Source organism: Aegilops tauschii, chromosome 2 (genome assembly GCF_002575655.3).
Source record: "Aegilops tauschii subsp. strangulata cultivar AL8/78 chromosome 2, Aet v6.0, whole genome shotgun sequence".
Taxonomy (NCBI): Eukaryota; Viridiplantae; Streptophyta; class Magnoliopsida; order Poales; family Poaceae; genus Aegilops; species Aegilops tauschii.
Window position 1 is genome coordinate 533,950,288 of NC_053036.3, and position 14,242 is coordinate 533,964,529.

The following is a 14,242-nucleotide window of genomic DNA, read 5'->3' on the forward strand; positions in this document are numbered from 1 at the left end:
TACACATGTACGCGTCAGCAAAACTCAATGTTGCCTCTTGGCCCGAGGCGCATGAAAGCTCGTGTCGGAGTAATCTTGAAAAAACCAAGGCATTTGTATTTGTATAAGCAGCGACCAGAAAGCCATCGATCGTAGACCAAAAAAGCCGGCGACCACAATCTCGAGAGATCACCGTTCCGGAGAAGCTAGTAGTACATCGAGAAGGGCCGAGAGATAATCCTTCGGCCAGACGGAGATGGGAGACACCAAACTCGCAAGTTCCCCAATGTAATTTTGAAGATTTTGTTTTCTGAAAAAGGCAATAGTTTCGACTAGTCTCCCAGTAAATAAAATAAAACCAACTAAAAATTAATAAAATAAAAAAAAGGTGTCACCGGACATGTGGGACTAGCGCCACTCGCGCCTTCGGCCTATCCAAGGCCGTGTGAAGCGTGCGTGGGTTTGGGTGGCGTTTATCCAACCGTCACGCCGGATGCACCGAAAAGAACTTGTCAAGTATCAGCTCCAACATGGAAAGCATGCCGTGACACCATCACTGTCGCTTGTGGCCTTGGCGCTTTCGCCACTGCGATATGATGAATGCACCTGCGAAATGCGAAGAAGTATGACCAGATTCATTCGCCCGTATCATATGGCCTCCAAATGCTACTGAAGCAGAATCTGCAAATACATCAGCCTGGCCTGGATGCGGTTTACAGTTAAAAACAAAGCATTTACAGAGAAAGGGCTTAATTCTGCAAGTAGTATAATGGAAGAGAGGACTGAATGGATGGCCTGGGGCCGAAACCCATCTGATATTGAATAAACGAGTGCTTCTTGCCGACCAGCAACCCGGATATACATAGATCAAAAGCACTGGAGTGATTGTTACAGCATAATATGACACAGCCTACAATCCATAAGCAAATCTCTGACTGGTTTTGACTGAAATATATAGCTGAGAAAAACGCTGGAATTAATATCTCTGACGGATTATTATTTTTGGTTAGAAACACTGAAGACAACCGCGAACGCAGCACTATCTCTCTAAGCAATCCCTCTTATTGCATGGCCAACAACAAAAGGAAATAAATGGTCTCTGCATTCCCAGTGCCTCGCCTATCAACACCTTGCTGAAACTGGAGGTCTGAAACTAGCGCAGTTCGCACCGAAACATTTCTTCTGTCCGAATCATCCTGTGTTAACTGTTACAGAAAACAGAGATGACGAAAGTGCGTCGGTCAGACACATTCGATGTTGGCAATATGCTGAACAAATCCCTTGCGGTCTCCTTCCAGCTGCGCGGCGAAGTCCCTCGGCATGTTCCGCGCATACAGGTGCTGAAGCGACCTGAGGTACCCGAGGCCTTCAGGCACGGCTTCCAGGCTCCAAAGCTCACGAAGCTCTAGGTATGTCAAGTTGGTCATGGAGCCATCGCTTATCTCAACTGAACTCAGATTGTCCAGCTTCCCTAGGAACAGCCGCTTGAGCTTGGGAAACCATCCAGAACAGAACGCCAGGGACTCCCCGTCATACGCACAATAGAGGTTGAGGTAAACTAGGTTCCCCATTTCAGACAAGGATTTGAGCGGGTCCTGCGCCAGCCCGGACCAGCGCATTGTCAGGACCTTGAGCTTGTCAAACCCCTCGGATACCGGAAAGAGCACCCCGTTCTCCAGCTTGCCCGTCAGGTAAAACTTCTCCAGGTTTCTGAGCGGCTTGAACTTGTCCAAACTGAGGACTTCGTCGTTTTCGCCGCGAGTTCCGACCGCCAGTTTAGTCAGGACGGTCATCTTCCCTATCGAAGTCCACAGGTCCCCGCCGTAGCTTGGAAGGACTGCCGTGATGCCCAGGCTTCTTAGCTGCGTGAGGCACCCCAGATTCTGAACCAAATCTTTGTTGGCCTTCACCTCTCGGAGAGTTTGCAAGTGCTTGAGCATGCAGATGCTACCAGTGACTGATGTGCCATACAGATCGTTGCTCACAGACAAGTGCCGGAGGCTTGAGAGCATCGCTATTTCACGTGGCAGCTCCATCACACGAGCAAACCTGAGGTGCAACGACTGCAGTTTCTTGAGCCTCGCTATTGATCTTGGTATCGTCTTCACTTTCGTACGCGAGAAATCAAGGTAGTGCAGATTGAACAGACCAGCTGTGATGGCTTCCGGGATGTGCTCGAGGAGGGAGTATCTGAGGCACAACACCCTTAGCAGCCTGAAATTCGATGAAGCGGCGCAGATCCATGGAACCGGCACATTCCTGTCGAACAACAAAAATGAGCGCAGATGTTGTGAAGCTGGGCCTGGCTGAAAGACCTGGCCTCCACAATGCACTGATACACGGCTTGCTTCGTCGCCGCCGTCTGTCACGTCTGGGTTATTCCAGATAAGAGCGAACCTCTCTTTTCTTGATATGGTCAGCGTCATTTCTCTCACAAGATCATGCACCTGAAATCTTTTTGGCCTTCCGTACTCATTCCTTTCCGTCACTTGAATCAGTGAGCGCTGAGCAAGTTCTTTGAGGTAATCCTCGGCGACTTCCTCCAGTGTCGTCTCTGTTCCACGATCCTCGATGAAACCTTCAGCTACCCACACTCTGATTATCCATTTCCGTCGTATTGGGTAATTTTCCGGGAATAACCCACAGTACAAGAAACAGTTCCTCAAGTGGCTTGGAAGATCATCCAAGCTTAGCTTCAGGAAACTTGAAACCCAATTCAGCTCTGGATTATTTGTTAGTTGCCAATTCAGTTGATTGTAGAATAGTTTCCACTCATGTTCCTCCATTTCTCTGTAAGATAGGAGACTCCCTATAGCTACTATAGCGAGGGGCAAGCCTTGGCATCTCTCCAGAATTTTTTCTGCCCAGGGAACAAGACCTTGAGGGCATCCCGATGTTGCCCTGTTTTGCCTTGAGAATGCTTTTCTGCTGAAGAGGTCCCATGATTCTCTTTGTGGAAGAAGACCAATTCTGATAGTCTGGTTGTCCTCTGCAAATGATGCAACAGCTTCTGTGCGAGTAGTAATGATGACTCTACTTCTGCACTTATTCTTGACAAATGCTCGTTCAAGGAATAACCAAGAATCTCTATTCCACATGTCATCCAAGACAACAAGGTATCTCTTGTTCCCAAGGTAACTGTGGATTTTATCCACCAAATCTGTTGGATCAGTTGTACCAGCGTGCTCATCAGGGATACAAAGTTGGTTGATCAGTTTACTTAGAAGATCTTCAACGGGATAATTTGGTGATACCGTGATCCAAGCATAGCAATCGAAGTTCTTTCTGATTTTTTGTTTCCTATAGATGCTGCTTAAAAGAGTTGTTTTGCCGGACCCACACATTCCACAGATGGAGATAATTGTACGATCCAAACCATCATCATCTATGCATTGTGTCAACTTTTTTGCTTCATCTTCATTTCCTATGATTTCTTCATTGTCATTATCATTTAAGTAGGAAGAATCAGACATGTACATCTTACGAGTAACATTGTGGCGTGAAGATCCACCCCCAAGTCCAACAGCTACTGTTATGCCGTATCTTTCTTTCACAGTTGATAGATTTTGAAGTCTTTCTTGTACTTGTTTGAGCTGAGCAGAAATATATTTCCATGCCTTCACCCTCTTTGATCGACGGAGTGCCTTATTCAGAAGACCTTCTGCATTGTCCATTTTTCCAAGGAGAAATGAATATTCGTCGATGATATCCTCAACTTCAGAGGCAATCTTCCTTATGTGCCTCAGCCATGCTTTGAGAATTTGGTTATTTTCACTATATGGATCTACTTGACTTATGAAGGCCTGCATGATCTCAAATTCAATCTCAATTTGTTTCATCCTGTTTTCTGTTTCAAGTAAAATGTTGCCTTCCTTCCCCAATTTCAACCTAATTGCATTCAGTGCAACTCCTCCAAAGGTAGCTGTGATTTTCGAAAGCACAACAAGTATCAGACCTTCTGCCATGATTCCTGACTTCACTACTTCAGCTGGTTGACCCCTCCCGTCGGTGATTTTATAACTGCCAGGAAATGAGGAAAATCACTTTGTAAGACACCACAATGAGATACTTAATCAACAAAGAGGATACTGTTTTCAAAGCCATTGACGTCCCTTTTACATCATCAGATTATTTTCTTGTTCAGTAGCTATGAGGTAATGCTATTATTGGAAAGCATACACAATGAGATAATTCTATTATTGGGAGGCATTACGAACTCAGTCCCCTAGGTCATGTGATTGCCAATCTCCTTGCTGCTTAGGACCTGTTTGGTTCGCATAATTCTAAACACATAGGAATATGATACGAATGCATGTGCAAACTAGATGATCGGAAAACACATGAACTTTGTAAACTTGAGTGTTTGATTCACAAGAATAGAGGAAACATAGAAATCCTAATAAACATGGTCAAATCAAAGTCAAACTACGTAAAAAGTATAATTAGAATGCTATTATGTCACTAAGGATCCCAATCTCGTTCTTCGTGCATAGAAAATTTTAAAAACCAATCCAAGTGGATGGTAGGATTTCCGCGTTTTTCTTTTAAAATGAGTTCAAAGGATTCTCTCCTTTTTATTTGCTCCATTGAGCCAAACGTACAAATAGTGCTACCATAGGAAAAAAATATTATTGCTACTCCCTCCGTTCCTAAATATAAGACCTTTTAGAGATTCCACTATGGACTACATGCGAAGCAAAATGAGTGAATCTACACTCTAAAATATGTCTATATTTGGTTCCAGGGCAAAAATGGATTGGCTGAGGGTATCCCCAACCACCTCGTTAGGGATAGTCATTTGTTGTTATTTCGTTCGGTTGGATAACCAGGTCTCTCCCCAGCTTAAAAAATCTAGACATTTTCATGCACCAACTAGCTAGCAGCAGAAAAACTAGGAAGATATAAGTCAATCGTGGCACAAAAGAGCAGCAGCACGGTGCTTTTCCGTGCTTGTCGCAGAGAAAGAGAGAGGTCAGATCGGAGCACAGAAGAGGGCAGAGGAGACATGCTTGGCCATTCCCGCCGCCTGCGCTCGCCAAACCGCGCCGCTCGCGCTGACCGTTCCCCGCCGTCTGCGCTCGCCAAGCCCCGCCGCCTAGTTGCCGGTTCCCCGTCGCCCAGATCCCCCATTTCCCGCCGCCACCGCTCACTATGCCATAAGAGAGAGATAGAGAGATGCGGCACCTCGACGCGCCGCCAGCGCCCGATCCAAAGCTGCCGATGCGCCGCCACTCTTGTTGTTTTCAGACGAGCCGCCGCTCTTTTCCTGTCGTGAGAGGTGAGAGAGGGGCGGCGGTCTCTGTTCGTGAGGTGAACTGAAGCGGAGCGAGCATGGCTGCCCTACTCGGCCAATTTTCCACGGCAGCAAAAAGGATCGAATATTCGTTAAATCGGGTTATCCCTAACGTCAGATTTTTAGGCATGGTAAATCTAATGTTTCCTATGACAATTTAAATGACGCGGTGATGATAAATTTAATTGCAAGCACGGTAATTTTCTAATAAAAGAAAATGAACTGAGTGGGATTTCTCATGTTCGCCAATTAAATATGCCATCCTAAAAAAACAAAATTTATCATGAAAGACGTTCAATTTGTTATGGTAAAAAATCTGACGTCAGATTTATAGTGGAGTCCTTCCAAATGTATGGCATCCCTTAAAGCGCTACTGCTATGAAGCTTAGCAGTAGCGATTTTTAGAACCAATGTTATTATTACGGAACACCTTATCCACACCCCGGCTCGCGCGCGTCCTCACTCTCCCCCTCACACTCTCACTCGCCCACTCCGCCGCCCGACGTCGCCGTCGTCGCCTGCCGTCGCCACCAAGGTATCTGCCTCCCTCCTCCTCTCGCCGCCCTCTCTCCTCCCTCTGGCGGCCCTCCTCTTTCCTCCCTCCTCGTGCCAGCGGCCCTCCTCCCCTCCTCCCTCGTCTGACCGCCGCCCTGCTCCCTGCTCCCTCCTCCCACTGCCCTCCTCTCTCCTCCCTTCCCCAGCCGCTCGAACCCCTCACTCCTCCCTCCTCCCTCCTCGTCCTCCCACTGCCCTCATCTCTTTGTATAAAAATTTAGGTATAATTTTTTTAGTAAAAGAACTTAGTAATAGAAATTTTTAGGTACAGAAATGTATTATACTATATGAGATTTTTTTATTAATGTAGGTTTTCTCAATAGAATTGAAAAAAATAAGTAAATGTAGGTCTTTTGAATAGAATAGGATTTTTTCTAAGTTATGTGAAATTAGAGCATTTTTCTATGATTCAAGAAGTAGATAGTAGTTAAAAAAACCAAGGCATTTTTCTATGATTTATGAGGATATATAGATAGATGGATGGACAGATGTTAGGGCTAGAACTAGGGTATTTTTAGTAAGAGAAAAGTATGTTTTTGGTCCCTCAAGTTGCCACAAAGTATAGACTTGGTCCCTCATGATTTTTTGGTATACAATTGGTCCCTCAAGTCTCAAAACCGGATAAGTTTGGTCCGAAACCAGATTTTGAGCACGTTGACCGGTTTTGACCGCCACAAAACCGCCTGATGAACAGTAATTTAAAAAGAAACTTCAAAAAAATCTGAAATTTTTTGGGGTCGAATATGCTTACATGCGCAAGATGGGAACAAAATTTCGGGCTCTTTCAGCACTCGAGGAGCTCGTGGCAAAAAAACAAAAATATCTGCCTAATGAATAATAAATTAAAAATATCAAAACAAAATCAAAAATTCTGAAATTTTTTGGGGTCCAATATGCTTACGTGCGCAAGGTGCGACCAAAATTTTGTCATGAAATGACATCGGACGGGCTCTGGTAAAATTTTGTCATTTTTTGAAGTTTTTTTTAATATAGTATTCATCGAGCGGTTTTGTGGCGGTCAAACCCGGTCAACGTGCTCAAAATCTGGTTTAGGACCAAACTTATCCGGTTTTGAGAATTGAGGGACCAAATGTATATCAAAAAATCTTGAGGGACCAAGTCTATACTTTGTGGGAACTTGAGGGACCAAAAACATACTTTTCTCTTTTAGTAAATGTATATAGGTCTTTTCAATTTTTAGGGTTAGAACAAGGTATTTTTAGTAAATGGTAGGGTTAGAAGTAGGATGTTTTAGACATAGGGTTTCACTAAGTCCTAAGATGGGGATAATAATGTTTTTGTTTATATTTTGTTTTTGCAGAAATCAAGAAGCCCCTGCATCATCCCCGCCGTCGTCCCCGTCACCGACCAACTCCGACCTCGAGGTGAGAAAGAGCGCTATCCCGATGTCGTTGATGATGTAGATGTTTTGATAGTTGTAGTAGAGTAGTAGCTACATGAGTGGCATATGTTTGCAGGAACACCTCACAGTGGCCTATGTTTTGCCGGAGTGCTGATTAATTTTCACTCCAGCAAATTTCAGGCGCTCGATATATGTCCTTTTTAGTAACGGTCATGCCGGTTTTTCCGTGAATTTTGGCATGACTTGTGCTAGAATATGTAGGAAATATCGAGTCGCCCGGATTTTGTAGAAAGATAATTAATCGACATTTTGGGTTGACTTTAAGTCTGTCGAGGCTCCATACATGACAGTCAACAAATGAGTGAGGGAGAAAATCTGCACCATATATGAAAGAAGAAGAATCCCGACTGTTGTCGTGGGGGTCGTTTCTCCTTCTTCTCCTTCTGCTAGACCTTTGTTATGCACTAGGGGAAGGAGGAGTAACGACCATCACCGACGGTCGAAAAATCAGTGAGGGAGTGTGTCCACCATATATGAGAGAGGACAAAGAATCCCGACTGTTGTCGTGGGGGTCGTTTCTCCTTCTTCTCCTTGTGCTAGACATTTGTTATGCACTAGGGGAAGGAGGAGTAACGACCATCACCGACGGTCGTAAATGTCAGAGAGGAATCAGTAAGGGAGAGTCTCCACCATATATGAGAGGACGAAGAATCCCGACAGTTGTCGTGGGTCGCTTCTCCTTCGTTCCCGTGTGCTAGACATTTTGGTGTAATGCACTTGAGAACGAAAGGAGGAGCGACCATCACCAACGGTCGAATTTATACACCACGTGAGCTAAGAGTTTTCAAGAAAAGACTCGATAGACCGATAGTCAACCCGTGATGAATAATAATGATCTAATTTAGTTTTTGTAGTACATATATTGAATTGTACAAGTTTAATCTTTGAATTATGAACTTAGGAAATGTCTGACGACGACGGTAGGCTCGCGGAGTGCGACTGCTGCGGCGATGACCGGGGTCTGTGCGAAGGTCGGCGCTTCAGTATTAAGCTCGACGAGACCTTTGATGTTGAAACGGTATGTAACGACGACAAGTGTTTTTTCGTAATTAAGCACGACTTCTACTTCTTCAACGTGTAATTTTCGTCTTTTATAATTCGACTAGCTTATCCCATATCATGCAAGACGCTATGTCTTGAAGAGGATGGATTTTGAAGATCATGAAAGTATGGAAACAAAGATAGTTCACCTAAGGACCCATCATGGTTATGATTTTGCTGTAAATCTATACGATTCTGAGAACATATCCCATTTTGGTTACCCGAATTGGGAAGCACTTTGCAAGACGTATAATTTTTATGAGGGTATGCTTGTCACCTTGGATCTTGGTGGTCCTGACATCGACGAAGAGAATATGGACATTTGAGTCCTTGTTGATACGCTTCCAATTCTACCGCTATGTGAGTTTCTCAAACATAGTTATTAAGTAATTTATATTGTTTATTTCAAAATAGTTGACAGCTTATTTCCATTGACATCATATTTTCATTCTTCAAAAAATGTACGAAAGATGGTAGATAGAACCTACTACACGGATGGCGCGGAATTAACTTATCAGGAGAAAGATCATCTTATCTTATTTATTATTGATGTTGAGAATTACAATATCAATTATCATGTTCCTGCATATTATGGTCAATACGTGCCACTAGTGCATGTGCTGACCTAGGGTAACATCTATGAAGATGGCATGGTAAGATTTTTTACTATCACGACATCCGTGCATCTTTTGCATATATTCTTCTAAAGCTAAACTACATTGTTAACTACGATGTTATTATTATGTTTTTCAACAGAAAATCCTAAAGGATTGTGTGCCTGCTCTAATGTTTCCGAAAGGTCGCCTTGATGTTATGAGCTTACGGCCAGGTCATCCTAGGCTTCACTGTTGTTCATACCGGATTTCTAAAACCAATGAAGACATGACAATTAAAGATTGGAAAAAATGTATGAACAATCATAGGGAGCTACTTGGAAGCAACATTGTGCGAAGCGCAAGAATTAATCTTCATTCTTCATAATGGAGACTCAGGGCCTATCTTGTTTTATGCTATTTTACCTTAGAGAGGGTAGTTAGGTCCTAACTAATACTCATGATCATGTTGTAAGAACAATTAATTAGGGTTGGTTAGATGACTATGATGATGATGAGTATGACTTGTTATTATGATAACCAGTAGAAGTTGTATGATGATGATGAGTAGGACTTATTATTATGATACCAATGATAAGTTATTTATTATTATGATGATGCATGATGCTAAGTTGTTAACTGAGCATGATGAGTTATTATATATATATATATCAGTGAGTGATCTGAACATGATTAGATTTAAGTGGAGGTAACATGTGGTGCACATCGAAAGTACTACTAATCCAAACTAGATCAAATTTGAATTAGTTGTACTTTCGACATGCACCACATGTTGCCTCCACTTGAATCTAATCCACATTCATTTCACCCACTATTATATATAATAACTAATCATGATCATAAAATCATATGATGAAAGTACTATATAAAACCTATACAAATACAGTGACAATAAGCTGCATTTTCAAAAATACTGGAAAATTTAGCAGTAGCGCTTTTCCCTACCGCGCGCTACTACTACTTACTATTGTCAGTAGCGCTTTTCCATAACGAGCGCTACTGCTAACTAGGTATAGCAGTAGCGCTGAAAGATCAGCGCTACTGCTACTAGTTAGCTGTAGCGCGTTACTGGTAGCACTTGTACAAGCGCTACTGATAGCTATAAAACAAATGCTACTATTAGGGTTATCCCTAGTAGTGATATCAAACAGAGTCCAAACACGATGAGACTTTTTGACGATTTTTTTCTAGACATAAGAGACCCTAGAAGCTTCAGGAGAGGACTAGAAGACCTACGAGGAGACGGTAAGGAAACAGGGCGCGCCCTGGGGGGACGCGCACCCTGATGTCTTGTGGGCCCATCATGGCTCTGTCTGACCTAATTCCAGCGCTATAAATTCCCAAATATTGGAAAAACCCAAGAAAGCACCAACGAAACAACTTTTCCGCCGCCGCAAACTTTTGTTCTTTCGCGGTCCCATCTGGAGGCCATAGCCTATACTCTGTCAGAGTGGAAATCGATCACGGAGGGCTTCTACATCAACCTTGCTGCACCTCTGATGATGTGTTAGTAGTTCCCACTGGACCTATGGGTCCATAGTGATTAGCTAGATGGCTCTCTCTCATTGATCTTCAATACAATGTTCCTCTTGGAGTTCTATTCAATGTAATCTTCTTTTGCGGTCCGTTTGTTGGGATCCAATGAATTGTTTGTTTATGCACATTATTCATCGAAAGTAATTGAGTCTTTTCCGTACTTTATTATGTGTGACTGTTATAGCTATTTAATGCTTTCTGATCTATCCGTTTGGTTTGGCCAACTAGATTGATTTATTTTCAGTGGAAGTGGTGTATAGTAGTAGGTTCAATCTTGCGGTGTCCTCATTCAGTGACAGAAGGGGTAGCGATACACGTATTTCTATTGTTACTACTAAGAGGACAACGACAGGATTTAATCATATTGCTTGGTTTTATTCTGTCTACATTATGTCATCATACTTCATGCATTAATTTGTTTGTTAAGAACTTAATATGTAGAGAGGCAAGCATATAAGCGCTCTCTAAGTGGAGTAATAGTAGTAGATGTAGGCAGAAATCGATCTACTTGTCATGGACGTAATGCCTATGTACATGATCATATCATGAATAACATCATAACTATGCGCTTATCGATTGCTCAACAATAATTTATTTACCCACCGCATGCTATTTTTATGAGAGAGATGCCTCTAATGAAAACTATGACCCTATATGACTATTTTAATCATATTAATAAAATAAAAAATACAGTGCTGCAATTTATTTATTTCTATTTTATTTTTTAATTTATCTATCAACTACTATCAGATTTGGCCCTTGCAATTAACGAGTACAAGGGGATTGACAACCTTCTTGTCCGCGTTGGGTACAAGTATTTGCTCTCCTGTATGTAGGTATTGTCGATGGTTTGTTTGCGTGAGTCTCCTATTGGTTCGATAATCTTGGTTCTCTACCGAGGGAAATACTATCCGCTACTATATTGCTTCACTCTTCCTCTTCGGGGAAAATCCCAACGCAGCTCACAAGTAACATAGGGCAAGAATATTAAATGGTTATGTAGGCGGAGAGGGAAAATACATTGTGACAAAAGCCATGATTTGGCATGCCACTGTGTACCTAAAGACATATGCCCACCTAGTAGATTTCTCTTAGCTATTTTAAAAGGAGTAAAACTGAAAAAATCTCTAAATGGTGTAATCTTGATACACTACGGGAAACAACTAATTTGCCATCAGGAGGCATCTTTGCCGTCAGCTTTTCGTCGGGCAGACGGCAAAGAAAGGGTTTGCCGTCAGTAGCAGACGACAACGAAAAACAGACGGAAGAATAAACTTTGCCGTCCACAGAGAAAAACACAGACGGCAAAGAGCTCACTTTGCCGTCTGCAATAAAAATCACAGACGACAAAGAACCTTTGCTGTCTGTGTTTGTTTTGGCAGACGGCAAAAAATCTTTGCCGTCTGTGTTTTTTTGACAGACGGCAAAGTGAGCTCTTTGCCGTCTGTATTTTGTTTCGCAGACGGCAAAGAAGAAGCACACCATGCGGATCGATCACACGGATCGATGACTTGGCAACATCCTAGACGCATATCCCACCCACTCTGAGCCGTCGGACGCACGCTCCCACCGACCGCCACGATGCACGCGGCCCCGCGCACGCCCCCACCCACGATGCCATGACCGTACCTGCCCCACGCCCCCACCCACGAGCCACGACTCCCAGTCCCATCTCCTTCTCCCCGTGCTCCCTCCTCTCTCCATCACGCACGCTCTCTCCTGCTCCCTCATCCCTCCTCCCTCGAGCAGCCACACGCCGCCGGCCAATGCCCACCCGCGAGCAGCCGCACACTGAGCCCAGCGCCCGTCCGTCCCTGAGGAGCCGCACACTGCGGCCGACGACCGCGAGCCCGTCCGTCCTCCGCGGCGCCCAGCATCCTTCCTTCCGTCCGCCACGTCGCCAGCGCCGTGTGAAGCTCCACCTCGCGAGCTCGTCCTCACCCGCCGGCTGTCCGCACCCCAGCTCCTCCAGCCGCGCACCCGAGCCCGTCCGACGTCCACACCCCGAACTTCGCCTTGCGAGGTTCGCCGGTCGAGCACTGCCCATCCCCGACCACCCTCGCGTGCCTCCTCGCGGCACCGGAGCGAGTCAGCTCCCTAGCACGGCTGGGCCAGAGCGGCACGGCTCAGCAGGGCCGTCGCCGGCGGTCGAGCACCGCCCATCCCCGACCTCCCTCGCGTGCCTCCTCGCGACACCGGAGCGAGTCAGCTCCTGAGCGCGGCTGGGCCGGAGCGGCGCGGCTGAGCAGGGCCGAACGACGGCGCAGCGAGCGGAACACGGCAGAGTGGTGCGGTGAGCGTCGGGGCCGGGCGGCGGGGCGAACAGAGCACTACAATGGAGAAGAAGGACCCGATTGATTTTTACTTTTACTTTTTAGGGTCCTTTGTGTTAATTTCCAGGACTATTCTATAACATTAGTTTTTTCAGGATCATGTTTGCATTTTGTACTGGACTAACATTGAATGAAAGGCAATAAACACGGCTGGGCCTTTCCCTGGGATGCTAGTTTTTTTTTTAAATTGACCCCTTTCTTTGCCGTATGTGATATACAAGGCTGACGGCAAATCTGGGAATAGCTGATGGCAAAGATGTAGTCCGGCTGACGGCAAAAGTACTTTTCTTTGCGGTATGTGATTTATCAGGCTGACGGCAAAGCGGATTTGGCTGACAGCAAAGTCTTTGCCGTCTGTCCGATAAAAAGCTGACGGCAAAGTATTCTTTGCCGACTTATCTTTGCCGTCTGCTTCCTGACGGTAAAATCTTTGCCGTCTGAATTAGGTCTTTGCCGTCTGTGATCCACAGACAGCAAATTACTTGTTTCCTGTAGTGATAAAATGTGCTCAAATGGTTAATTAACGCAAAAATTTATCAAAGCAAAGGGTAACGTAAAAATTTAGCAAAGCAAGGGTAAAATCTAGAGTTCACTCTATAAATGAAGTAGCAAGGTTTTAGCCAGTTCTCTGATTTGTTTCTCAAGTTAACAAACGACAATCCCATGCCTTTCGCCAAAAGAGAGATAAGGAAGGAGCCAACGATTCTAATGTCAATAATAGAAATTGTTATAGTGCCTCTCGGAATGGAGTATGAGTGCTTTGTTATCTAGAGATGATGTACCAGGTGTTGCCACGGGAACTGGTTTATTTTAATGAGATTTAGTTGTATGAATATTAGTAGTTAGGTTTTTTTCCGGGCATATTAGTTAGATTAAAAATATGAAATCAAAACTGGAACGCATATATGTTATTGTACAACCTTGATTATTGTATTGCCATAGGATATTTATTAAATATGACTAGCATGCATGGTGTATGTTAAATATGATTTTTTTTTCTTTTCATGCAAGGTGACATTTTGAGTTGACATATCTCTACCTAATATTAAAGGGAGGATTGTTTCTCCACATCCAATCAAATGTTTTGTACGTTATCCCCTTTCTTCGTATGTCGTCCTATTTTTTTTCCTTCGTACGCGCCCAACCCGCCCACACGTCTTCCTGTTTTTGCCCTCTCCGTACGCGCCCCGCCAACCCGCAAAAAATAAAGTGCTTCAGGTGGGACTCGAGCCCAACTCATGAAGAAAGAGTCCGGCCGCACCAACCAGTCCACCTACCTATTGTGTTATTTGAGAAAGAAGAGGAAGACATCCCAGTCAAAATTCATTTTATTTGCAAGTTTTGCGGCAGTGGAGGCAAAAGAATGAAGTCATCCCAAATCGCTGCACTGGTGCTCTGTATTGAGGAAGGTCGCGCATGCATTGGCAAGGGTTGAGCCATATTCGATTCATTTTTGGGAGTTAAGGCA

General features: G+C 44.2%; 1 protein-coding gene across 1 annotated transcript; it reads right to left on the bottom strand.

Annotated features, from left to right (window-relative positions):
• Positions 1–797: 797 nt before the first annotated feature.
• LOC109771944 (disease resistance protein RPM1) lies at positions 798–5,302 on the bottom strand. Its single transcript, XM_020330639.4, has 2 exons — positions 5,164–5,302; positions 798–3,999 (listed from the first exon to the last, which is right to left on the bottom strand). Exon 2 carries the CDS (start codon positions 3,942–3,944, stop codon positions 1,221–1,223), a length of 2,724 nt encoding a protein of 907 aa, XP_020186228.1. The 5' UTR covers positions 3,945–3,999; positions 5,164–5,302; the 3' UTR covers positions 798–1,220.
• Positions 5,303–14,242: the final 8,940 nt, after the last annotated feature.

What these genes read in the sequence shown, in the direction of transcription:
- LOC109771944 (XM_020330639.4), bottom strand. Translation starts at nt 3,944, where the DNA reads ATGGCAGAAGGTCTGATACTTGTTGTGCTTTCGAAAATCACAGCTACC.